The 27,029-nt window shown below is 38.9% G+C and overlaps 1 protein-coding gene across 1 annotated transcript in view; it reads right to left on the bottom strand.

Moving 5' to 3' along the window:
- LOC124775425 overlaps window positions 1–27,029 on the bottom strand; it is a 629,713-nt gene that overhangs the window by 4,844 nt on the left and 597,840 nt on the right. Inside the window, exon 14 of the mRNA XM_047250258.1 lies at window positions 11,715–11,855. Coding sequence (XP_047106214.1) covers window positions 11,715–11,855 — 141 coding nt within the window. The remainder of the gene's footprint in view (window positions 1–11,714; window positions 11,856–27,029) is intronic.

Below are 27,029 nucleotides of genomic sequence, written 5' to 3'. Positions count from 1 at the left end.
GCTGCAGTCTCCAGCAAAACCATGTCAGTCAGCCCCAAACATTTTCAATACCTCCTCTCCATCCTCAAAATTCTACTGCTATGCAATCTCAAATCCCTGGATCCCATATCACAAAATGAAACTCTTGCCCTTCAGAAACTAGAGCAACGTGCACAACACCACCTCAAAAACTCTCTACCCTGTTCTCTTCCCCCTCCTGCCTTGGACTACCACTATCAACCACCTTTACAACCACCTCCAAACCACCTCCAAACCTCCCCCACATTCCCTCACAGCTCAAAAACCCAGTCTCACAGACCTACTACATTTACCCCACCCTCAAACACTCCCTACCACCACCGTACAGAATTCAGAACCTAAACAGACCCAAAACACAGTCATGAACCTTCCCTCCAAAAGCCTTATACCCACAGAAGCATCTGTCCTTTCCAAAGGCCTCACCATTTGTCCCACTTCTAAATTCAATCATGCAGGACTTGTTAAAGACCTTCTCTCCTTCTCCCAGTCCATAAAGTGGAAACACTGCTTCGCCACCAACCCTACCAGCCATACTCAACAAAGGTCTTACTGAGGCCTTCCCAGACTGTAAATATCCTCCCAACCCTGTACAAAATTGAATCTCTGATGCCTTATCTTTCCACTCACCCACCACCTCCCAAAGTCCCACCATTCGGCCACAGAGGAGCATTCCCCCCCGTGATTCAGTACCACCTAGGACTGGAGCAACTGAATCAATTCTCCACCAGGGTTTCAAGTACCTCTCATCGTGCCCTGAAATAAGGAATGTCCTACCCGTTATCCTCCCTACCCTTCCCATAGTGGTTTTCCACTGCCCAACGAACCTACACAATAGCCTCATCCATCCCTACACAACCCCTGCTCCCAACCCCTTGCCTCATGCCTCATATCCCTGTAATGTATCTAGATGCAAAACCTGTCACATACATCCTCCCATCGCCACCACCACCACCACCACCACCACCTACTCCAGTCTAGTCACTAGAATCAACTATCCCATCAAAGGCAGGGCTACCTGTGAAACCAGTCATGTGATCTACAAGCTAAGCTGCAGCCACTGTGCTGCATTCTACATGGGTAAGACAACCAACAAGCTGTCTGTCCGCATGAATTGTCATGAACAAACTGTGGCCAAGAAACAGCTGGACCATCCTGTTGCTGAGCACACCACCCAACATAACGTTCTTCATTTCAATGACAGCTTCTCCGTCCTTTTCTGCTATCCACCCTGCCCTTCGTCTAACCTCCCGCCTGCACCTAGCTGCCCTACCCTCTCTCCACCTCATTCCTGATGTGCTCACAAGCAGTACTTTACAGTTCCCCACCCGTACCCCACCATCCCAGCGTCTTCCATATCCCCAACACCCAGTTGCCTCTCCCATCATGCGCTGCTGCTCGCAGTCTGGCCTCAGCAGCTAAAAACTGTAGTCATGTGTGCGAGAGTTGAGTTTTTGTGAATGTATGTGTGTATGTTGTCTATTTCCAATGATGACCTTGTTGGCTGAAACCTTACTTTCTGACAATCCTTTTGTTGTGCTACTCAGCATCTCCGCTATATGGTGAGTAGCAACTACTGTATTTACTCGAATCTAAGCCACACTTTTTTTCCAGTTTTTGTAATTCAAAAAACAGCCTGCAGCTTATAACCGAGAGCAAAGTAAGTGGAAGTTCTGAAAAATGTTGGTAGGTGCCGCCACAACTAACTCCTCCCATCGAATATATTTAGCGCTACACAGGCATGCTTTGCAGGCACAAAGATAAATAATAGTGCCAAAACCTCTGCGTCAGTAAATAAATTAAAAAAAAAAAGGTAGAAGATGAGCTTTTTTTCTCCGCCCCAAGTGTCGACCACTGCATTTTCATACATTATCCAAAGAAGTAAATAGAAACTCCGTACTGTTCGTCTTCAAATGTAGCAGCATTTCAATTATTCATAGCAACAAAAATAAATTTCTTTACACAAAAATACCAACAATGCACAAGGCTTTAGGATTGTTGCACGAGTTGATATGCTGGGCTCAATAAGATTTCACGTAGCAGCACCTATTGCTTTGTGGAATTTTGTAAAGTGCTTGTTGGTGTTAGTGAACCATAATGAAGCACTTTCATTATAGTTTCAAATTCAAGAAGGGAGTTATTTCTTTTGCGGAACAAAGTTCTAATCATGCTGCAGGTCTGCAATACAGGATTGACGAGAGCAACATCCAGCAATGGCAACTGCAGAGAGACAAATTATTTGAATGTTCAAGTAGCAGGAAAGCATTTAATGAGCCAAAGTGTGACCGATATTGTGCACTAGATGTGACTTTAAATAATTTTGATAAGGAACGGTGTCAGAAATTCCTGCACATGAAACTGCTAGAGAGCAAAATATCGAAAATATTAAGGCTAGTTGCAACTGGATTTATCTGTTTATGAAGCACTGGGGTTTTTCACTTCAGAGGCAAACTTCAGTTGCACAGAAGTGGCTGAAAAATTATTAAGAAAAACTTGTGGAATTTCAGCACCTCATAATTAGGCGGCGCACAGAAAATCAATAATACCTTCTTGGTCAGATAGGAAATGCTGACCAAACTCCCATATATTCTGACATGCCATCAAATTATATGGTTGACACCAAAGGAAAGAAAGACATAAGTGTTCTTACATCAGGCGGTGAAAAACAGCAGATGTCCGTCATGCTTGATTGCACAGCCGGTGGACATAAATTACCCCCACTCATAGTTTTCAAGCGAAAGACTTTACCGAAATCAGAAGTGTTTCCAAAAACTGTAATTGTATGAGCAAACGAAACTGGGTAGTTTTCGGAGGACATGGTGCTGGAATGGATTAGGCGTGTGTGGAATCTTCATCCTGGTGCAATGCTCGGTTTCTGCACTCTGTTGGTATTGGATGCGTACGCAGGCCATACAACACCTGCAGTAAAACAAAAATTAGAGGAAAGCAAAACAGACTTGGCAGTAATTCCAGGCGGGATGACATCAATTCTGCAACCACTTGACATCTGTTTGAATAAACTATTTAAGGACAAGCTTAAACGCATGTACACAGACTGGCTTTCAAAAAGCGACAGACAACTGACACCAACAGGATGTGTAAAACGTGCAAGTTTGTAGCAAGTGTGCCAATGGATTTATGATGCATGAAAGTGTGTTCCAAATCAGACTGTGCAACAAGCATTTAAAAAATGCTCGATATCCAATGCACTAGATGGTATGGAGGATGATGTTCTGTATGAAGAAATGAGAAACAAAGAATCGAGTGATAGTGATTCAGAATCGTGACTGATATTGTAAACATTGCATATAAGATGTATTACAAACCTAATAAAATTTCAGCATTTAATTTCTAAGTTATTTTCATTCTTATTTTATAAGTGTTGCTACTCTGCATTGCACAGGATAGAAAAGCAGAGCTGCATCAAACCAGTCTACAGACTGAAGACAACAAGAACAACAACAACACACTCGGCATTTGAAGTCATCACTAAAAATCTACTACGAAAATACAACTGGCAAGACTGTTTGGGATGTATGTCAATATGGCCAACTCGATGTTCTGAATTTTTTCCTACCTGTGACAAGAGATGGTTGCTAATAGGAACTTTTATGAATCGTGAATGACATGCAGTATTCTCTTCACCTTAAAAGTAATACGAATGGTAACACTATGCCATGTATTCTTTTGTGTTAGCTGCTATCTCATTTAAACCCTGTCTGCCTAATAAATTACGAAAGTACAGTGAGGCAACAGCAAACGCAGAAGAATATACATATCATGTCATGTTTATATTCGTGTTATTCTTATGCTGAATAGTGATACAGTCAGAAATGAAGCAAGGCAACTGACTAGATTTTTAAATCTAAGTTGACTCTAATTTCTGCGCAGAATGTAATGTACTAAAGAGGCGTCTGCAAAGATTTTCAAATGGAGAAAATTTTTCGCTAAACTCTCATTCAGAACATCATTTATCATACGCATTTTCACTAAGCTCTCATTCAGAATATCAACTATCATATGCAATTTATTATTTGGTTCTTGTTGATCATTATCAAAGAAAGCAGCAGTGTAAGTAACAGCAAATAGCAGTCTCTTCCCGTTGTTTCGCTATTGAGACAATTCCTCTCTTTTTTTAAATTTTTTTTTATTTTTATTGTAAGCGGCGGTAGCGGTCACAAAAGCAAGCCATGCCTAGAGCTGCGACAGGTCGTAAACACTCATTATCAGAATGTGACAAACAATGCACGACACAGTACAATAATGCATTTTCAGCTTAGAGTGATGTAAACACCTATAACAAAGAGAACGGCACTTATCAGATCATAGCAAAATAAGCAATCGATTCAAACCAGACGAACCATGTCAAAAAGGAATGGTACCCGTATAAATATGGACGGAGCACCTGACGCATAGCAATGGCTACCTGGTAAAGCTTAACTGCTAAGCTTACGACTCGAACCAAACTACTGTAGCTGTATATTCACCTAATCTACCTACATTGTTTCTCATGTTATAATGGACCAACTTTGTTTCGAATTGGGGGCGCGGTCTAAAACTTTTCTCTCCCTTTGAATTTTGAGTCTCTAATTTCAGGTGTGGCTTAGATTCAGGAATTTTTTTTTCCTTGATTTTGAGTCCCATGTTTCAGGTGCGGCTTAGATTCGAGTAAATACAGTACATATTTCATAATACTGTTACATTCCATCCTGGATTTTCCTTTGTTCTTTGAGAACTTTACTACCTGTCTCCTGTTAGTAAGGTGTGACTGAAACATTGAAACCAAATTTTGCTAGTGTCTCTAGTATGAAGTAACTCAAGTTTTTCACATAGCAGAGAGTGACTGACTAAGTCAAAAGCTTTAGTCAGGTCTATGAAAAGACTGAAATCACTCAGAACTTGATCAGTAAAAGAAAAGAAAAGCTTCATTTATGGATCCATTTCTGAGAGAACGAAACTGATATTTTGCAAGCATGGAACATCTATCAAGGAATGAAATTACACAGAAATCTTCAGTATGGCAGAAAGAATGAAGACTGGTCGATAATTTTTGGTATGATTTACGTCTCCTTTTCCAAACAGATGAATAATTTTAGTAATTCTTAAAACATGTAGGAAACAGCCTGCAATTAGGGAACTGTTAATTACATCACAATGTGGAATATAATTTCTAGAGCAATATTTTTAATAAAAGAAAACACATATCAATACTAAATGAATATGAACTGCTACTTCTGCTCGTAGTTTTTAACATTTCCCCTTGAATTACTAGTGTTAGAAACTATGGTTTTCCTGATTTTATAAACCTAATGAGAAAAAGACAATGCAGGTGAAGTAATCTCTGATGAAAGAGCAGAAGCAATACTTGAAAAATGCTTGTTAAAAGCTTCACTTATCTCCTTTGCATTTGATATTTTAGTTCCATTATGTATTAGATGAACACAACCTTCAAAATCTCTAGTTCCAAGGGTGGCTCTGATGACATCCCAAATTGCCTTACTTATGTTGTTAGAGTTTTTTATAATTATTATTGGTGATTTTCTTAGCCGTACTTATGACTTGTCTAAGTATCTTTTTGTACTTTTTAAAAAATATATGAAAACTGTGATCATTTCTTGCTTTACTTTCTGCGTATAATTCTCTCTTTGTAGCACAGGAGGCAGTTATTCTCTTTGCAATCCACCCCTTAAAAATTTATTATTTGTGCTATGAGTTGCCAGACTTTCAACAGGAAAGACAATATTAAAATAATGGGCCACAAGGTCAAGAAATATTTTTGCTTTCTTATCTGTATCATCCTCACTGAACACAACCTTCCAGGCTTCATGATACAGCATAAATCTAAATTTTGGGGATCTTTATTTAAACACCTGTAGGTAAATTCTGGCTTATAAGAGGTAATACAGCATGACAGCTCCAATTTCATCAAGATCCCTTGGTTATCAGAGAAGCCATTTGATGTACTTTCAACATTTAATAATGAAGTGTAAGACTACTTACCAAAATTGCATCAATAGTGCTGCTAGAAATAGCAGTTATTCTAGTGGAATTACTGAACATATTTGCCATATTAAATATAGTCATAAGGTTGCTTTCTTTGAGTGAATTTAGTGATACACTGGAGAAGTTAACATTTAAGTCACCATATAAGATAATTTCCTTTCCTTTTGCACTATACACATCCATCACACATTTCAGGTTTTCTAAAAACTTTTAAAAAAATGCTGGTAGGCAATCTGCATGCACAAATAATGGTTACTTTATTAGGAAGAACTTCAAGCACAAAGTGTCCAAAATGTTTATCATCATTAAAATGATTGGTTTTGTTTACAAAAATCAACCCTTTTCTCACAAGAATCAGCCATAGCCACCAATACATAACTGACAATAGCTACTGTCAACTGTAAAATTAACAGTCCTTCATCCTTCAGGCAGTGCTCTGTGAAATTCATCAGGTCTACACCATCAATAACAGTTGAGCAAAAGACTTCTAATTCAGGAATTTCTCTCTTACATACTGAATAATCTGATAATAAATACAGATGTTATTTGCACATTTTGCAGGGTTGTTATAATAATTGAGAACAGATAAAAACTCTTTACATTGATTTGGTGCACATAATGATCCAAAAGAGTTATTTTTATAAACTGAAATGTGTAAAAACATTTACTTGGGCTATGGTATTTGCAGGGATCCAAAATTCAATACGGTATACAGTCTTTCAAAGATTCACTACTTGTAGAAAAAATTCCATGGAAGCTGGTCCTCTTTACTAGTTTCCCTGTGGAGGGAGATCAGTTACAAAGATACGTTTATCCTTTATAGTTTTCCCAAAAACAGTAACTGTATTTTCATTGTTGAAAATGCAATATTTAACATCAAAAGTTTTAGTCAGTTGGAGTCTGTATTTAATTATCTCATTGATTCTGTTACATAAATACTACTATTCATTATTGAGGTGCATTCCATGGCTAGTGTGTTTTCTGTTGAAATCAGTTACATTTAATACATTGCAATTTGCATACTGTGAAAACAGCTTCCTAGATTTAATGTCTGTATTTCCAATATCTTTATTTATGCAAGAGATGTGAATTAAATTATGTCTAAAGGGTATTGCAATGAGTATAGTATTCCAGAATGAAGTATCCACTCAACAGCAGAGTGTGCACTGATGTGCAACTTCCTGAAGTGTTAAAACTGTGAGATTTATATATGCAGACTGAAGCTGTGAATGAAAATTTGTACAAAGGCTGAGATTCAAATCTAGGTCTCCTGCTCACTAGGGAGATGCACTAACCACTACACCATCCTCACACAGATGCTTTGAACAACTGCATGGACTACCATGGCACACCTCCTCCTCAATCTAAATTCCCATTCACACCTCAGCCCATTGGTATTTCCCCTAAACTCGAACAGTACTGGGGAGGGAAGCATGCTAGGGTAGACTGTGCAGTTGTGCAAAGCCACTGTGCCAGAGTGGCAAGGTGGTTAGCCATATACCCAGGAGCAGGTGACCTGGGTTCAAATCCCGGCCTTTGTATATATTTTCATTCATCACTTCAGTCTGCATATACCATATTTTGTGGACTTTTTTTCTTCAAAAAATTTCCTCAAACATTTAGGTGCATCTTACACTCAAAATTAATATAAAAATGTCCAGTGTTTGATCTAAAATTCCCACCAATCTTAAAAATCGCCTTATACTCGATGCTGCAGGAAACCTCTCTCTATCTGGCAACACTGGATTTACCTGGCAGCAGCAGTGCACCGATGTGATGAACAAATGTTGCAGGGCTTCACAAGCTGGCTGACACTGTCTCCCTCCCTCCCTACCAGCACGAACTCAGAACACTGCCTGGGTTATGATACGTCATTGCAGTCTACGGTGCCAGTGAACTTGAACTAAATGTGATTTGTGTTTTTGGTAACATTAGAATATTTCTGTTAGTAGCTAGTTTCATAATGGAAAAAAATAAAAGTTATTCATATGATGCGGGCTATACATTGAAAGTAATAGCATATGGAGCATGGAAACAGGGCAGCTGGGCAGCAGCATGTTGGACCCCTACTAACAGAAAAAACCATTCACAGTTGGCAGGCTGGAAAAGAAGAAGTGAAAAAAATGAGGATGACTAAATGTGCAAATACAGGATCAAATGCAAAATGGCCAAAACTAGATGATGATGTATTGAAATGGATTCAAGGACACCGCCAAAATGGCACTGGAATTAATACACAAATTATGCAAATATATGTTCATAATATAGCACTTTAATGGAATTAACAGACTTTAAGGCAGGACTTGGTTGGTGCTACAGGCTTATGAAGCATCATGGACTTCGCATGTGAACCAAAACCAGAATATCTCAGAAAATTCCACAAGAGTATGAACAGAAAATATTATCTTTCCATCACTTTATTATTCAACATTGAAAGAAAACCAGTGTGGATCTAAACCAAATGGTGAATATGGACAAAACTTCTCTGACATCTGATATGCCAAGTAACAGAACTATTGCCATGAAAGGTCCTAAAACCACAACTATAAAAAGAAGTGGATACGAAAAAATGCACTACACTGTTGTCCTTTCACATTGTGTTGACTGTACCAAACTTAATCCAAGGATTATTTTCAACCGTAAAACAATGCCAAAACCTTCTGAAATACCACTGGGTGTTGTTGTTTACATACATGACAAGGATTGGAGGGACAAGATTGGTCTGAAATTATGGGTTAACAGTGTGTGGAAGATGAAGAAAAGTGCTTTATCGAAGAAAGAGTTCTCTTCTTGTGCTAGATCAGTTTATCAGTCATTTGAAAACATCTGTGAAAGAGAAATTGAGACTGGGAAATACAGTGCTTGCTGTTACTCTGGGAAGGCTTGCTTCACAACTGCAACCTCTTGAAGTCTCGACACAGAAACCATCTAAAGTGTACATGAGAGAGGAATGGAACAAATGGTTGATGGATCAGACCCAACATGAATTCACACTGAAGGAAACTTTAAAATGACCTATAATCAAACAAGTGTGTCAGTGGATAAAACAGTCACAGTCTAGAGTGAAAGAACACATTATTGTTAAATCTTTCAAGATATGTGGCATAAGTAATGCTCTCAATGGCAGCAAAGACCATCTTATATATGAAGAGGAGAACAATGATGAAGAAGAGGAGGAGGAGGAGGAGGAGGAGGAGGAGCAGAAGAAGAAGAAGAAGAAAGTTCAGATGATGATTTTCAGGGATTTTAAAGGTCAGTTCAGTTTTATAAAGTAAGAAATTTTTTTTAGTCTGGCTTTCCGATCTAATAATAAAACTGGTGAAAATGTTATTTTTAAAAAATTGCTAAAAAATTAAGGTGCATCAAAGTCCATAACACTGTATACTCCATAAAATTTGGTGTACAGCATAGATGTTTGAGACTTTAAAAGGTCTCTGGAGCCATATAGTTTCATTTGATTAAAACTATGTGATTATAGTGTTTTTAGATTCATTAATTCTTTAAAAAATTCTGTCGAGATCCCAGACAAGCTTCTGACTCCTTCTATCATTTGTACCCATAGTACAAACAATGAAATCATTTGGTGCAACATTCACCAATTACTGCAAGCTTAAAATACATACAGAAAGCTTTGGTATTTCTCTGTTGCAGTTACTAGAATCGCTCTTCTTCACAATACAGCTGTAACTTTTTTCCACAGCAGCTTTGCTCACTATACATGTAGAGACGTTGTCCAATATCTAAAATTTAGCCAGTGAATTGATGCCAATTCTCAATTTAAATAATGTTTTGAACCAATAAAAATCATTTCACTGGCATAATATTTCTTAACTGTCATTCTGATTGTAGTGTACCTATTCCCTGATCACATAGATCAGCACTCATTGCTTGGATCAGATATTCTAAATCTTCTACCTCTTGTAGTTTATAATCTTTCATCAACTTTTCAGTTTTGCAAGTGAGCCTATGTGGTTCTAAATTTTAAATCAATATTTATTCACGATGCTATTATTCAACTGAATTTAAATTTTGTACTGGGTGGCTATAATTGAAGTGCAGCAACTTGTGGAGATCCAGTGTGGGCTGTAATTATCAAAAGGCAGTGAAACTCATTAGATATGCTAATGCATTCATACGGAATTGATAAACGCTGGAAAAAAAAAAATAGTTCCAATTTTGGCCACCAGATGCAAATCTGTTGAAGTGAATGCAAGACAGACATACGTACACGTCTCCATATGTAATGGATTAGAAATGGGACATGGGCAGAAAAAGGTCAAACAACTGACAAAAGCAAAATGTTGATTTTATTATTAATTGCATACACACAGTTTGTTCCATATGAGAACTGGAGATATCTATGAGATAATGAACATTGCCAGATGTTTATCTGGTGGCTGCAATTGGAGCTAATTTTTCCAGTGTGAAAGCAGTTTGACATTAACACATTACCATGTCTACCAAGTTTTACTGCCATAAAATAATTACAGCCCTCACTGGACCCTCTGTGAGTAACTGTACTTTAATTATAACAGTAAGTGCACATGAATTCAGTGCCAATGTAGTATCACTTCCACACAATACAAATTTAGGACAGTAGTTCCAACATAGTGTGAAACCAGAAACTGCTATTCTCATTTTAAGGGAGCTTTTTCCTTGTATTATAACATGGTTTACAGAGCAAAGGATTTTATCAAAAAAGTAGGAAAAATTAATGTCTGTTCCATACAAAATTTCTGTCAAGACAATAAAATACAGTTTATGAACATGAAGAAGAATTGTTAATTCTGACCTATAAACCTAACTCTCTCAGCTGCATAATTCTGAGACACTGTGTGTGTGTGTGTGTGTGTGTGTGTGTTTGCTTGTTTGTTTGTTTGTTTGTTGGCAAGGGCTTTATTCTATAGTGTTGGTTGCAAAGAAGCTTTTTAAGATGACCATATGTTCAATGCTGTGGTCTACTATTGGATGGTCAATCTTGATTCTGGGCACAGTTTGATAGTGGGCAATTGGTCCATTTATTAAAAGGCAGTGCAATACTTGTAATAAGCAGCAGAATTAATATATTATGTGGCCATACCTCATACTGTGTGTCATCCCCTGCACCTCCAACCCCACTCCCGTCTCATACAAGCAATTCAGAAAAAGTTTAGGGTGTTGCTTGCCCATCTGTGGCTGCAATTATTTTAATTTTTTTTAATTTTTAACACAATTAATATAAAATTGTAGTCTGCAAGAGGAAGTTCACATGAAGGCTAATGAGGATACGTCACACAGTGCATGCTGTTCTGCAGAAACATCAATTGAGAATTTCACTGTCTTGTACAAATCATACTGTGAAGTTGGTTTACAAATGCATGATTTTATTACTTATTAAATGAATTTATGGATAGAGGATTGATATTTGCAAGGGAGTAAAGGCACAACAAAGCTGTCTAAACTTCAAAATTAGACAACTGCAAAATGTTGGACACAGTATAGGTATTTACGGTGCAGTGTAAACAAGGTTTCGCCAACATAAGGTGATAAATCAAGAATTTATGATGTTCATGAAAACCCTTCCAACTACATCTATCTCTATATATTTCCTAAAAATTAAACTGCAGTACTTAACATATGAACTATACTAAGATGTTACAAACAACCACATCAGAACAGGATTAGAACATTTTAAACCATGATAAACTTTGTCATACCAGAGGCAAAGTCGTAATCTACGCTGCTCAGCTTATAAAAGTCAAACTGCTCAATAGATGATGCCTTCTTGACGTCAGGTTCTGCATCAGTATCTTGGCTTATCTGCTCTGGCACATCACCTTCCAACACTAGGTCCCAATCTGATAAAAAAAAAACAACCTCCAGATAAGTTGTTATAGTTTCTAGTGTCATATGGATGGTTATCAAAATAATAAAAAACAACATAACAGACGGATTAATCTGACACTGAATATGGAGCACCATATACTGCCTCAAACCAGCTCTAATTAACAATTAATTGGATGTACACAACTTATTAATCATTTCCAGAGGAATTTTGTACCATGTGTCACATATCATAGCATTTCATTTTGGCAAAGAAACCAACCACAGGTGATTGATAACAAAGTCATGTGATTAGGCAAACCAGATGAGGTATCAATGCGTACTGGCTCTTCCGTCAGACCGTACTTGCAAACAGCAGTGAAAGTATTTCTTGATATTATGGTTAACTTGTTTATAATCCATTATATTAAAAACATTGTACACATAAATAAATCCTTCTGTCAGCAAAACTTTTCTGCAATAATATGGTCATAGGTGCACAGGAATTGATTAACATAGTAGCTGATGTGATTCTTGAAGTCTTCCCGGCATCACAAGTATTCCGTGAGTTTCCAAGGATTGCAACCAGGTGACATCAACATCTTGCTATGATATTTTGGCTGTCACCTATTCATCTTCAGGTGAATGAGTTATACTGGAGGTTGCTGGTGCATGCCACTAAGTTTATACCAACAATTGGCATGAAGGTGTGTGCACATAGGTTACTGCTGTATAAGTGGCCTCTGTTAAATAATGCTCATGTTGAGTGTGCAGGGCCATGCGTAATGGTGATATTGCAGGCAGTTCCTCTGTTGAGTTGCTGGACTGCAGAATGTCAACATAATAAAATTAACTGTGGTTAAACATTTCATTAAGTGTAAACTGCTGTCTTTCTGAAGACATGAAATAAATCACTGGGTCTCACACCTATCCAGTTGATCTCCTCCTGATTAATAAGATCATCCAACAAACATTCCTTAATAATTTAATCATTGTGTCCAAGATTTCCTTGGCAGAATAATCCATAGAATGTCGTTTGGAGATGCAATGCTTGGCTGTTGTTGACTTACTGGCTGCAAAACATGTGTGTGGCAATCACATTTCATGCACCTTTCACATAATTTGTGTGTGGTCTGACCAATGTAGATTTTGCCACACTGCCATTTTATTCCACAAATTCCAGCATTCTGCAAACCCAGATTATTCTTTACCATGCTCAGAAAAGCACACGTCTTTGTAGGTGAATGGAAGAGTACTTTATCATAATGTTTCTTCAAGATTCTGTCTAATTTCAGTGAGATAGTTGATAACATATGAAAAAAAGGCCCTGGACTTGAACAGTTCCTTCTCCTCTCGATCTTTTAAGCGGTCATGATTTTTCCTTCTTAAAGCTGTGCTAAAATGTTGTGGAGTATATCCACTATCTTTCACCACAGACTGTAATTGGTGGTGGTTAGTGTTTAACGTCCCGTCGACAACGAGGTCATTAGAGACTGAGCGCAAGCTCGGGTTAGGGAAGGATTGGGAAGGAAATCGGCCGTGCCCTTTCAAAGGAACCATCCCGGCATTTGCCTGAAACGATTTAGGGAAATCACGGAAAACCTAAATCACCGATGGCCGGAGACAGGATTGAACCGTCGTCCTCCCGAATGCGGAGTCCAGTGTGCTAACCACTGCGCCACCTCGCTCGGTCAGACTGCAATTGTTCCAGCTCTAATGCAAGGCTTTCTCAAGCAGTTACAGCATGTGCCTAGTGTATCAACATCCAAAGGATGCTCATAGTTTGATAAGAGCAATGTCAGCTAGATGCCTGCAGATGTAGGTCTATGTATGTAGGCTTATGGTAAACTGAATGCCCTAGTGATCAATCCACTTTCTGAATGACTAAGATATCTAGGAACTGTAGACTTTTTCACTTCCATCGTAAACTGGATATTCTCTGGGATAGAATTTAGATGTGAAAATTGTGCCGCCTCTTCTTCACTATGGGGCTTCACTACAAAAGCAGAAGTGTGACTCAGGCATGCGAAGGTACTTTGTGGCCCCTGCCCCTCCGATAATTAGAATTAGGGGCCTAACCCCCCCCCTCTCCCCAATATTTATAAGTAGTGGTCTCATCTCCCACCCCTCCCACCATTCAAATGTGCATTTCTCACCCCCCCTCCTCCCTTTACTGGGAAATCTATTAAAACTATCATGTACATTGCTACATAATAGTATGTAATCATTAACATGAAATAAATGCTGATTTAATGAGCTATTACAAGTTCATCTCTGCTACTGCGTTTACCTCTGCACGTGACGAGCTGTCTTGATAGGATTTCCCCTGCTCTTGTACTGATTATAAACCTGCTATATGGAAGCATGCTGGGGGTGGAAGCTTATGATTGGCCCGTAGGTCATTGCCTGCCCTCATTCTCCCAGGGCAGCCAGCTTACAGCTTATAAAAGAAATGAATGTGTAATATGGTGCTGCATTGCAGAAGTGACACAAAAGTTCATGACAAGTTGCTAGAAGGACCAGGTACGGGTAAAGATTCTTTATGCATTTTTATAAATAGTACTGATGACCACTAGGTACAATACTGCGTGTGAATCAACACTAATCAATCATCTGAGTTGCTTGTACTAATACAGCACACAGTGGATAGCATCACTGGTCAGCTAGTTTTACTGTGACTTGGTCAGATTATAAGTCAGTCTTTCATGCTACAATGCCCAATTTAAAATGGGAATTTTTTTAATTAGGAAGATAAATGCTACTGTGCAAAGTGTTAGTGATGGTGAACCTAGACCTAGTGTCAGTGGTGCCATGGGTGAAAATGACAGAAAAACACTTTTGTAGGAAAAAACCATCACAGTTACCAGCCCTCATGGAGCCAGTAATTTACATGAATAAATAACTGAAAAGTAAAGGATAGTACTTTTTTGCAAAATTTGCACACAAGCATTGAAGAAAATTGTTTTCAGTTTTCTTATAAAATGAGAAAAGCTTTCATAACAACTAGTTTTTTTGAAATGGAAGAAATGGGTAGAAAAGTTGAAAGTCCTGAAACATTGTGCTGTCATAGAGAAGCTGTACTGAAATTCAAATCCTTAAAATCAATTGTCAATGTATTTAGCCAGATTTCAAAGGAAAAACTGACACAAATGAATGAAAACCAAGCTTGTTTACCAAAAATCTTAACTTCCTCTGTTACTTAGTAGTGGAGGGGTTGCAATACCAGGGCATATTGATGAAACAGGCTACAGTGCAAAACTTATAAATGGACAGGCCGTGATGAAAAAAATTAAATTTTGACTATGAACAGTCTGTGATGTACAAAATGGAAGTTTGACTATGTTAAGTCAAACACTTCTTAGAAAATTATTATCGATATTTTAATATGTTTTGATTTGCCTCTGTCTAACTGTGGAGTCCAGTGCTATAATGGGTCAGCTAAGATGGCTGGGTTATACCCTAATGGTGTCCAGGGCAAGTTTACAGAAACTGAGAAGAGAGCTGTTTTTGTGTACTGCCTTGCACACTTTTTAAACCAAACACTACAAGACACTGTGAAAGCAGTCCAAGAATTTCAAAATGCACTGAATGTTATGAAGGCATTTAGTACAGTTTGTTAGAGGTTCACCTAGGAGATTAGATCTTTTTGTTCCAGTTAAAGGCAGATGCCTCTACAAATTTGAAATCACTCGGTCCTATTGGGTGGGCCATAAGGTACTTGGCGATGTTGTCTTCAGTTTTCTTTGACTCTACAGAACTTCAGATTTTTTTCTAAATGTTTCAAAAAATGACAGTTCAGACATTTTGATTTCTTTTTCACATTATCAGTTTTTGTAAAACTGTTTGTTCCTGTAAAACTGTTTCATCACACTGTCATGGAGATCACAGCAGTACAGAGGAAGTCCCTACACTTAGAGGAGGCCAATAAGGTGATCTGCAACCTTATAACATTGATTAAATTTATTAGAAATAATTTTGAATCATTCAACAAAATGTAAAGTTATGGACACTGATTCCCCAAAACTAACACATAAAAGAGAAACCCTTGTGAAATAGGACGACTCCAACAATTCATCTGTATATATATTCACTGAAGTATGCAATAAATATAGAAGATTTTATTATGAAATAATGGATTTGTCCATTAACTTCTTGGAATTATCCTTCAACACACAATCATTCAAGTTTTCTTAGCTTGATCTGTGAAATTGTGGTTGGAATTGTTTTTGTTGGTTTGCTAGTGAGTTACTTTGATTTTGCGAATTGTGGCTAGTGGATTCATACTTGTGTTTAGAATTATAAGTGATATGTGTTGTTTCAGGCTGGAAATTTAAAGTTATTTTTCTTTTCTGACAGTTTTGGGTATGACAAATAAATTTACTGGGAGCTCATTGTATGCGGCTATGGGTAAAGATATATTGTCCACTATCAAGTTCTTGCAGTTATTTGGACTGTTTACACATGTACTGAGGGAGTGAGGTATGTGTGTGTATGTTTGTAGTTGTGTTTGTATATCAAAATAGGTGATGATGCAAGTTTCTATGAGTTTCAGGGTTTTTATTGTTAGTGTTCTGTAATTGTGTTAGACCAGGACTGGTATTGGTTTATCTTCATTTGTTAGGTTGAATGTTTGATATTAGTTATGGGAATGAGTTTTCCTTGGTGTACTATGGGCTTTGTTTTACCTAGCTAGGGTGGCCATTTGATGATATGAGTGTTATGGTTCTGGTATCGCAGTCTATGTTTGAACTACGTAAATCATTTAAAATTTTCAATACTAGGTTTTTGAGATGTATGAGGGTTGTTTGGTATCAAGGGCTCTGTTTGAGCAACATAGATCAAGGAAAACCTGCGATAATCGTGTTTTCAAGTTTGTGTGGTTCCTGGTATCGTGATCTTCATTTTGTTAAAGAAAATTTACTATACCATTTATTTTGCTTTTTTTGGTTGCCAACTTTGTGTGTTTAATTTTTGGGTTAATATTTGCTGTTATTGGTGTTGTCGTATCTTTAGTTTGCACCACCCAAAACCCCCTACTTCCTGTGTTTGCCCTGTTAATTTCATGTTTTTGCTGCAGTTACAAAATTCATGGGTGTAATAAGTGAAATCATGGTTGTCATGCTGGCTATGCTTAAAATAGGGGCATCCACTCTCTTGATGATGTCATGGGTCAAAACAGATAGGTGGTATTTCAACTTCCAGTTTTGCCACTGGGAGCATTCAGTACATGAAAAACGTTGGCCACAAGTAAACAAATGTGAAGTTATCTGTCACATGTAGTACCCAAGTACCCACCACAATGATTCTATCCCCCCCCCCCCCCCCCAAATAACATTTTTATGTCAGCACCTCTGTACAAAAGTATCATCTGCAGTTTGCCAGAAGACATTTGCTTTAAGTTCTTCCAAATCTAGTGCATTCCTCTCAAAGTCATTCACAAAATAGTCTGTTAGCAGAGAAGAGAAACTGCGATGAAAGATCAGAAAGCAATTTACATTAATTTTACTACCAAAAAGTTTAATAGGTAACAAAACAAAAGAAAATCACAAATTAACTTACATCTTTTACCTACTTTTCTACACAGTCACTAACATTCTCAGCACATTTCTCCCATTGTAGTACCAGTTTCAATATGCCCTGTAGGTAAAAATCCATTTGGTTGGAGTATAGCCATCTGCAGATTGCTGATTTCACTTCTGCATCTGTCACAACGTGTTGACCAACCAGGAATTTCTTCAAGCAACCAAACAGCTGAAAGTCCGATGGTGCAATGTCTGGACTGTATGGAGGACGCTGGAGCACCTCCCACCCAAGTTTGGCAATTTTCTTACAAATAGGAGCAGCAACATAAGGACAAGCAATATCATGAAGTTTGACATGGTCAGCATAAATGTTGAGGTGTTTGTCACGAAGGGCATGATGCAGCTTAACCAAAGTTTTAATGTAGCCTACAGCATTCACAGTGGTCCTGTATTCAACAAAGTCCACTGAATAACACATCGTGTATAGCCAAGAACACTGTCACAACTCTTTCCTAGCAAATTGAGTCACTTTGAATTTTTTCTGTACTGGGGAGGCCCGCTTGGTATTGCGTGTGTAGTGGTACGTCCACGGCTCATCATCACTGTTGATTCTTTTCAGAAAATCATGCCTTTCTGTGGCGTAATGCGTTAACTGATACGAAATTTTCGTCATTTGCTGGCCCTTGTGACTGGTTTGTCATATTCCTAGGCATCCAGTGAGCACTAACATTACAAAATTTCAGCATGTCATGAATACACCATACCACAGAAATGTTGGGTTTCTAAGATAAGGTTTGTGGTTGCACACACCAGTCATTCAAAATTGCTGCCTCAATGGTTCCAACATTCTGTAGGGACATTCTGGAGGGTTGCAACTGTTACCAGCCAATGGAAATGTGGCAAATCACAGTTCACATGGCCCTCTTCAATGAATGCACACCACCTGGAGACATTGCTATGATCCACACGGTAGTTCCCTTACATGTCATGCACATCACTGCGAATTTCACTTGGTTTTCACCATTTGGCACAGAAATGTTGAACTATACTGTGCTGCTCTTAACAAGTTAATGACAGTAATGTGCGGCATTTTTTGTTTCATTGTTCAGGCTTCTCTCACTAGAGCTGCACATGAAAACAAAATACCCTCTGTAGCACCAAACTTCAAACCATATTGCCATGAAATTTCAACATTCCAGCTGCAATATGAGAGAAGAAAAAAATTATTGTGCATTACTTTTTGATCCTCCCTCGTACTCCTCATGGCAACACTGTCAATTTGTTCAAAGTATTCTCTCTGCAATAAAAGTAAGTTGAGGAAAGGGTATGATGTAGAAGTGCCATTATAATGGCTTTGAATTTACCACCAAAGAGTGACTACAAATCCATGAGAAGGCCCCAACAAAGAGTGAGAAGACATCAAAAATTATTGGTAAATCAATAAATTTTAGTTGTAATGACTTCAGTCAGAAGAACTGCAAATATGATATGAACATTTTCCCACAAAAGGTTTCAGTCAAAGCAAGATATTCAAATAAGTTACACTTTGGTGTGCCAGTACTGCTCACTGGTCAGGGTGTATACATGAACAAGGAAAAAAAATTCCCGGGTTTTTCCCGGATTTCCAGTTGAAACTACACTCCCAGGTAAAAATAAACTTTTTCCATGTTAAGTGACAGTATACTTTTCCTCGGCACTGTAAAAAAACTTATAAATTCTTTGAATGTTTATGGTTTCATACGTCGACGTAGAATTTCCCAGCACTTTAGAAAACTAAACTCAGGTGGTGGGTGGAGGGGGGGGAGGTGGGGGGGGGGGGGGGGGGGGGGGAACACGTTTTGGAAATATTTTTCATGTGCACCAACATGTATGTTGCATATTTTTGTGTTACAAAGGTATAAATGTGAATTCCACCAAACACCGCATGTTACTTTCTGAAGCACAGAAATCGAGATTGTGACGTGCTTTTCTAAGCCAGTTCTAGCTCATGTCATGTGATCTCGCCAGCTGATGTAGTCAGCCAATAGCAAGATCACTCTTATGAAGCACAAACATACATATAAGAAAAGTTAAAGGTTTAAATTAATATACATAGTGTTGCCACAAGAAAAACAAAGCTTTCACATATAATATTGGTCTCGAATATTTATAAGCTGCAAGAGAAGCTAAGCTTCCACATATAATGTTGATCTTTCTTGCATGTGTTACACTTTAAGATACACACAAATGTGCCAGTAAATTTTTTAATAATGATGTAAATGTCTGATTTCTGGCCTCGAAATTCATCTAGATGGTCGTCCTCAGAGAGTTTATTTTTAAATGAGAGTCAAACGCTCTGTGATTTAAGAAATTCATCATACATTCTCACACATAAGTCATCTTGCATAAAAGGAAATTTACTTTGAAAGTAATGCTTTTCAAAACACCATTCGCAATATTTTCCCGTGACCTGTTAGAAACTGGTTCATTTGAGTAGCTGCCATAGAGCACAAGGTAATGGGCGTCACTGTGCTTGTGCAGTTACGGTGACGCAGGAAGCCCACATGTTCGTATGTATAAAACATTAAAAGATCTTGCATTATGTCATAAAAGAAACAAGACATTAGTGGATACTTCAAGAGCATCGGAATTTCATGAACCATATTAAAATGCAAAATAATAATTGGTATGTCCAGAGTCGGATGTAAATTTTCTTGAGTACCAGTACTGTATTATCTCTTGTTCGGTTCTTTATTTGGCATAATGCCATATGAGCTAGAAGAAGGAAAACGTGCAGCGAACAGTTGAAACTAGTTAACAGTGTGAAATTAAACACTTTGTTTCAAATAAATTGACCGCCTCAGTGCAAAAGATTAATAAAAGCCAAATCTCTTTAGCAAACTGACAAAAATAACTTCAGTATTCTGCAAGGCAATTAACGCTTGACTGTCAGAAAAGTGGAGGGGGGGGGGGGGGGGGGGGGGTGTTGTTTGGGGAAGGAGACCAGACAGCAAGGTCATAGATCTCATCGGATTAGGGAAGGATGGCGAAGGAAGTCGGCCGTACCCTTTCAAAGGAACCATCCCGGCATCTGCCTGGAGCGATTTAGGGAAATCACGGAAAACCTAAATCAGGATGGCCGGACGCGGGATTGAACCGTCGTCCTCCCGAATGCGAGTCCAGTGTCTAACCACTGCGCCACCTCGCTCGGTAGAAAAGTGGAAATAAAACCTCAAACTAGTAACATATTTTAGCCTTCCGTAACTGTACGAATGTATTTTAATTCATTTGATAGGTTCCAACCACAGAAATCTGTTTTGTTTTCATTTAATGTGAGAGCAATAAATGACAAGGAAACAGCAAAATCTCTAAATGTAAACGCAGGTCACGTGTAGTCTCACCACCTCCCCACTTCACCTCAGACTGCTCTGTGGAACAGCCCCAGATCTCCGATATTTCCAAACCGGGGCAATATTACGAGGGCGGTTCAGAAAGTAACCTCCGATTGGTCACAGTGCGGGTTGTGGGGGGAGTAGCGATGCCATCTGTGCATTCACGCACTCAACAGGTCAGTCGGCATCAAGCCGTGGTCGAAGTGAACGTCGTACCTGCGCTAGTTTAGTTTTTGTGGCAGTTTGAAATGTGTGCTGCAATAGAAAACCCCGCCAAATGTGAAGTGCGTGCTGTCATAAGGTTTTTTACAGCCAAAGGATATTCTGCAGCAGCTATTCATCGTGAGCTTTGTGCCGTGTACGGACCAAGAGTTATGAGTGAAGGAGTTGTCCGTGAATGGGTACGTTTATTTAAAAGTGGACGAGAAAACGTTCATGATGAAGAGAGGAGTGGTAGACCATCATTGGTGACTGACGAACTCGTTCAGACAGTTGATGCAAAAGTTCGTGAAAGTCGACGTTTCTCAATGTCGGAGTTGTCTACTGGTTTTCCACAGATTTCTAAGACTCTCTTGTACGAGATAGTTACAGCAAGATTGGGTTACCGTAAGTTCTGTGCACGATGGGTGCCCAAAATTCTTACCGACCACCACAAAACTCAAAGAATGGCCTCTGCATTAGACTTTCTGTCATGTTATGAGGACGAAGGAGAACCATTGTTAAACAGAATCATGACCGGTGACGAAACCTGGATTAAGTACGTGAACCCTGAGACAAAAGAACAATCAAAGATGTGGGCACATTCAAATTCGCCTACCAAACCAAGAAAAGCCTCGCAAGATTTTTCTGCCAGAAAACTGATGGCAACGGTGTTTTGGGATGCCAAAGGGGTGTTGTTGGTTGAATTCATGGAACGTGGTACGACCATTAATCAAGACGTGTACTGTGAAACAATAAAAAAGTTACGACGGGCTATACAGAACAAACGCCGTGGTATGCTGACTTCCAGTATCGTTTTTTTGCACGATAACGCCCATCCTCACTCTGCTCGCAGAACAACGGCCCTTCTTGAGTCCTTCAAGTGGGACGTTATCAACCATCCACCTTACAGCCCAGACCTGGCGCCAAGTGATTATCACCTCTTCATGCATTTGAAGAAATGGCTCGGGTCACAGTGGTTTGATGACGACGAAGAGCTCAAAGATGCAGTCACAGGCTGGCTCCAGGCACAAGCGGGTGATTTTTATGCAGAAGGAATTTCAAAGCTTGTGAAGAGATACGATAGGTGCCTCAATCGCTATGGAGACTATGTAGAAAAATAGTGCAAAGATGTAGTTGTAAGATGTATATATTAAAATATTTTTATTTAACTCGGTGTATTTTTTTAAATCAACCGGAGGTTACTTTCTGAACGGCCCTCGTAGATAGTGGTGCCCAGCCACACATCTGTAGCCAAAAGCGGGAGAAGGTACTACTCATATGCAACTCACTGCATATGCACAAGAGCCCGCCCGCAACTACTCAAGTGAAACTAATGTAAACAGGTGTCACGCTCATCGGAAGCAATTTGGTGTTAGGAAGCACTGCACAGTCTTCCTAAAGCCTTTGACACACTTTGCTGTTGGAAGACACTTGTATGAGCACTGTGTTTTGTTGTTGTATATAGTGTATTTATTTTGTGACTTAAGTTTTATTTTCGTTTTTTTTTTTCTCTCGTTCATGTTTTGTTGCCGCAGTATTATTCTGCAGAAGTGGGATACAGTAAAATCACAAAAATTTAATTGAAAACTAAAACAATGAAAAATTCCCAGAATTCTGAAAAATTCCCGGATTTTTCCCAGTTTTTCCTGGATGAAAAAATTCCCGGGTTTTTCCCAGATCTCCCGGGTCATATACACCCTGCTGGTGTAATGTTAGAACTTTATTGTGACGTGACAAAAGTCATAGGACAGCGATATGCACATTTACAGATGGCGGTAGTATTGCGTACACCAGGTATAAAAGGACAGTGCAGTGGTGAAGCTGTCATTTATACTCACGTGATTCATGTGAAAAGACTTTTGACATGACCATGGCCACATGATGGGAATTAACGTACTTGAACATGGAATGGTAAGCGGAGCTAGATGCATGGGACATTCCATTTCATCAATCATTAGAGAATTCAGTATTCTGAGATCCACAGTGTCAAGAGTGTGCCAAGAATACCAAATTATCTCTCACCATGGAAAATGCAGTGGTTAACGACCTACACTCAATGACCTAGAGCAGTGGCATTTGTGTAGAGTTGTTAGTAGTAACAGACAGGCAACACTGTATGAAACAGTAGGTCAATGGGGGTAAGATTTGGCATTAATGGGCTATGGCAGCAGGCAACCAATGTGAGAGCCTTTGCTAACAGCACAACATTGCCTGCAGTGTCTCTCCTGGGCTTTGTGGCCATATCGGTTGGACCCCAGATGACTGGAAAACTGTGGCTTGGTAACGTAAGTCCTGATTTCAGTTGGAAAGAGCTGATGGTAGGGTACGAGTTGGCGCACACCCCATGAGGCCACAGAACCAAATTGTCAACAAGCTGTTGGTGGTTCCACAATGGTGTGTACTATTTCTACAGGGAATGGACTGGGTCCTGTGGTCCAACTGATCACTGACTACTTGGAGATCACTGACTACTTGGAGATCACTGACTACTTGGAGATCATTTGCAGCCATTCATGGGGTTCATGTTCCCAAACAATGATGGAATGCACCTTGTCACCAGGCCACAATTGTTCACGATTAGTTTGAAGAATACTCTTGACTATTCAAGTGAAAGATTTGGCCACCCAGACCGCCTTACATGAATCCCATCGAACATTTATGGGGCACACTCAAGAGGTTGATTCACACACAAAATCCTGAACTGACAACACTTTCACAATTATGGATGGCTATAGAGGTAGCACGGCTTAGTATTTCTGCAGGGAACTTCGAATACTTGTTGAGTTCATGCCATGTCGAGTTGCTGTACTACGTCGGGCGAAGGTGGTCTGATACAATAATAGGAGGTATCCCACAACTTTTAGCACCTCAGTGTATAATCTGTGTGGGACAGAGTTTTGTAGCTTCTTGTGGAACGGATGAAGAAACTCAACAACGCTGAATTTTCTTTCTACCTTTGCTGCAGGATATTTATCAGTTTTCTGGTAGGTTGGTTCACACAACAGGCTGTAATTCTATTGGTCACAGACTTTATTTGACAGCAAAACATTGGTGTTTCCCTCATCCACTGGATAGACATCACATGAGGATATTCTTGTAGCTTGCTTAGTGTTGGCCTTTCTATGGAGGAAATACGCGAGATTTCAAAAATTAAATATTATTACGACTGGCCAAGTAATTATTATTGAATGCTACAATACACTTCAGAGTGAACATATTCATCAGGTCTCAGTAAACGGCGACTGGAACATTCTACCAATCGTTCAGTTCCTCAGTGATAGAAATCTGCTCTTTGATCATGGAGCCATTCAAGAACCACTGTGTGAACGTCATCATTGTTTGAAAAGCTCTTTCTCCCCTGATGTTACCTATCAGCATCACTCACATTTGTGTGTCTTTAAATTGTTGGCACCATTACACTACAGAAGGACATAATGTTGCATGTGGTCGATATACTGCCAGAATTTCACAGTGAATCTGAGTGCAATTTAGACATTTTGCCCACAAAAAACATATTGTCCTCTGCACTTTAATTTTGGTGGACACTTCAAGTTGACATGTCATTTCAATTGCACACTGTGGTGCACCTGTTATCCATACTGCAAGAGAACTGTCTCTGCAGGAAACCCAGAACATGTACATTCTGACAGTACATCATGCTTGTCGCATAATGGTCTTAGCAACATGTGTAACTTACTTTCTGAAGTCACCATGCTTTACTTTTCTGAGGAGAAACTCTTGTTAGTGTACATAACAGCTTCTTCAATATCACTAATAAAATCAGTTAAAGGCAAGATTCTAGGTGTACGCCTGAAGTTCAATCTAATCTACAATCCCTCTCCTGGGAGAGGGTTGATGAAGTAAACTGGGTCGAGTCAGACTCGGTTCATAAGCAGTCTTCTTTGAGATAATCATCAAAGTTCACCCACCTGACAGAGCAACATCAACATCAGCGTAAGATGTTAGTCGTTAACGTTCCACGGTTAATTTCAAAGTTTTGGACAACATGATGCTATCACTGCTTGGAAAATGTTTGAACTTTATAGCTATGCCTAGAACCCTGTCTTTACCTGATCCTATTAGTGCTGCTGAAGTTGCAGTTAGTCCTCTTCCCCATGATACAGCAGAAGGAATAAAGCGTGAAATGCTTACGAGAGTTCCTCCTCAGAAGAGTAATATTTCCTCCATGGAAAGATCCTCACATGATAGCTCTTCCAGTGGTCAAGGGAAAGCCACTGTTTTGTTGCCACATTAAGTTTATGGCCAGAAGAGTTTCAGCCTGTTGAGTGAACCAATGTACCAAAGATTGATAAAGATCCTACAGAAAAAAAAAAAAAAAAAAAAACGGTTATAAGGTCTACCATTATATCCTATCGTGGGAAACATTGACACACTAAAGTATGACATAACTAGATACTGTGCATGGTTATTGAGATGCTTTGCGGAAAATTCTCACATCATATTTGTAACTCTGTTGACTTTATCAAGAGACTGAGTTTACTATGTCTCATGAATTGGACTTATTAATATTTTTTTTTTATATTCTCACTCTTCACTAGGGTCCCCGTTGTGGATTCATTGTCACCCATTAAAACCAATATAACAGTACTCTTCCATAATGCCTTTTCCATAACTTAATTTTTTATTGAAGAGTGAGTTATTAGAACAAATTTATGACGTTTCCATGGGTAGACCTCTCTCTCCTCTGGCACAAAACTTTCTCATGGAAGACTTCAAGGAGAAGGCTCTCCATCTAACATAACTTAAACCAGAATTCTTCTGGCATATGTACATGATAGTTTTGTAGTATGGTCCCACAGTGAAGAAGAGCTGGTACAATTTTTACATAATCTAAATTCAATCCTTGAAAATATCTAATTTGTAGTGGAAATTGGAAAAGGTGGCTACCCTTTCTAGATGTCTCAGTCAGAAAGTGTATCAGTCATTCCATTTACTGCATGACTATATGTGGACTTATATTTGCAGACATCAAACTACCACCACCTTTCTCAACTTATGGACGAACCTTGCAAAAGAGCCAGAACACCTACAATCTGCATTCAAAGGTAATGGATGTTAACTGTGTCTGATCAGTACAGCTTTAAAGAGGGGGAAACCATGACCATTCGGAAGATCAAGAGGAGAAGGAGCTGTTCCAAAGACTTCGGAGTGTCCCCCTCATATGTTGGAAATATTTCATAGAAATAAGGCAGAATCCTAAAGAAACACGTTAAAGTAAAATCTGGCCACATACAAAAACCTTTCCTCTGCTCTTCTCAGCTCAGTAAAGGATGGGCTGGGGTAGATCACATTCACTGTATGTGAAATGTGCATGGGGCACGATTTCCATTCTCACCTTTCTCAGCACAAGAAGTCAGCCACAGCTGGGCATTCTATCTCTACAGAACATCTAAAGATTAAGCTGCCATGGAAATATTGGTCTTGACAAGATCCTTCTGGGATACAGTTATTAAGGAATCTTTGGAAATATGTTTGTCAGACAATCTCATTAATCGAGATGGTGGCTTTTGACTGGTAAGCTGAGGGAGACAGTGATTTATTTAATGCCTTCACAAAAACATTGCAACTAATGACACATCTAATGACAGTTCATTTTTTTATGTAACACATGAATTTTAACTCAGCTGGTTCACAACTCAACAGAGGGTAGACACCTAATATCACCATCACACATGCAAGTATATGCCGCAAGCATGTACCATGGAAACCTATGCACAGCTGCTTCTGCACCAATTTTTGGTGTAAATGTAGGGACATGAACTAGTAGTCTTCAGTGGCAAACACTAACCTAATGATCGCCGATGGTTGTCAGCTGAAATACCAATGTCATCCAGCTGCAATCCCAGAACCTCGTGGAAAATTTTGTGGCTGTTTGTTTCTTGGTGTCGGACATATTAAATCTCAAGAGTGTAAACAATATTCAGAGTATCATTTATAATAATTAATTAATAAAACAATTGTAACTGTAAAATAAGTGAATCTACAGCTTGTCTAAAAACTACCATTTCCCAGTTCTGGGAATATTCAAAACCATTTGATGCTTAATGAATTTATTATATTATTATTATTATTCCAATTCTGCCAGCTGTGGAAC

Source organism: Schistocerca piceifrons, chromosome 2 (genome assembly GCF_021461385.2).
Source record: "Schistocerca piceifrons isolate TAMUIC-IGC-003096 chromosome 2, iqSchPice1.1, whole genome shotgun sequence".
Taxonomy (NCBI): domain Eukaryota; kingdom Metazoa; phylum Arthropoda; class Insecta; order Orthoptera; family Acrididae; genus Schistocerca; species Schistocerca piceifrons.
The sequence above is the reverse complement of the archived record's forward strand: the minus strand, read 5'-3'. Positions and strand labels throughout refer to the sequence as shown.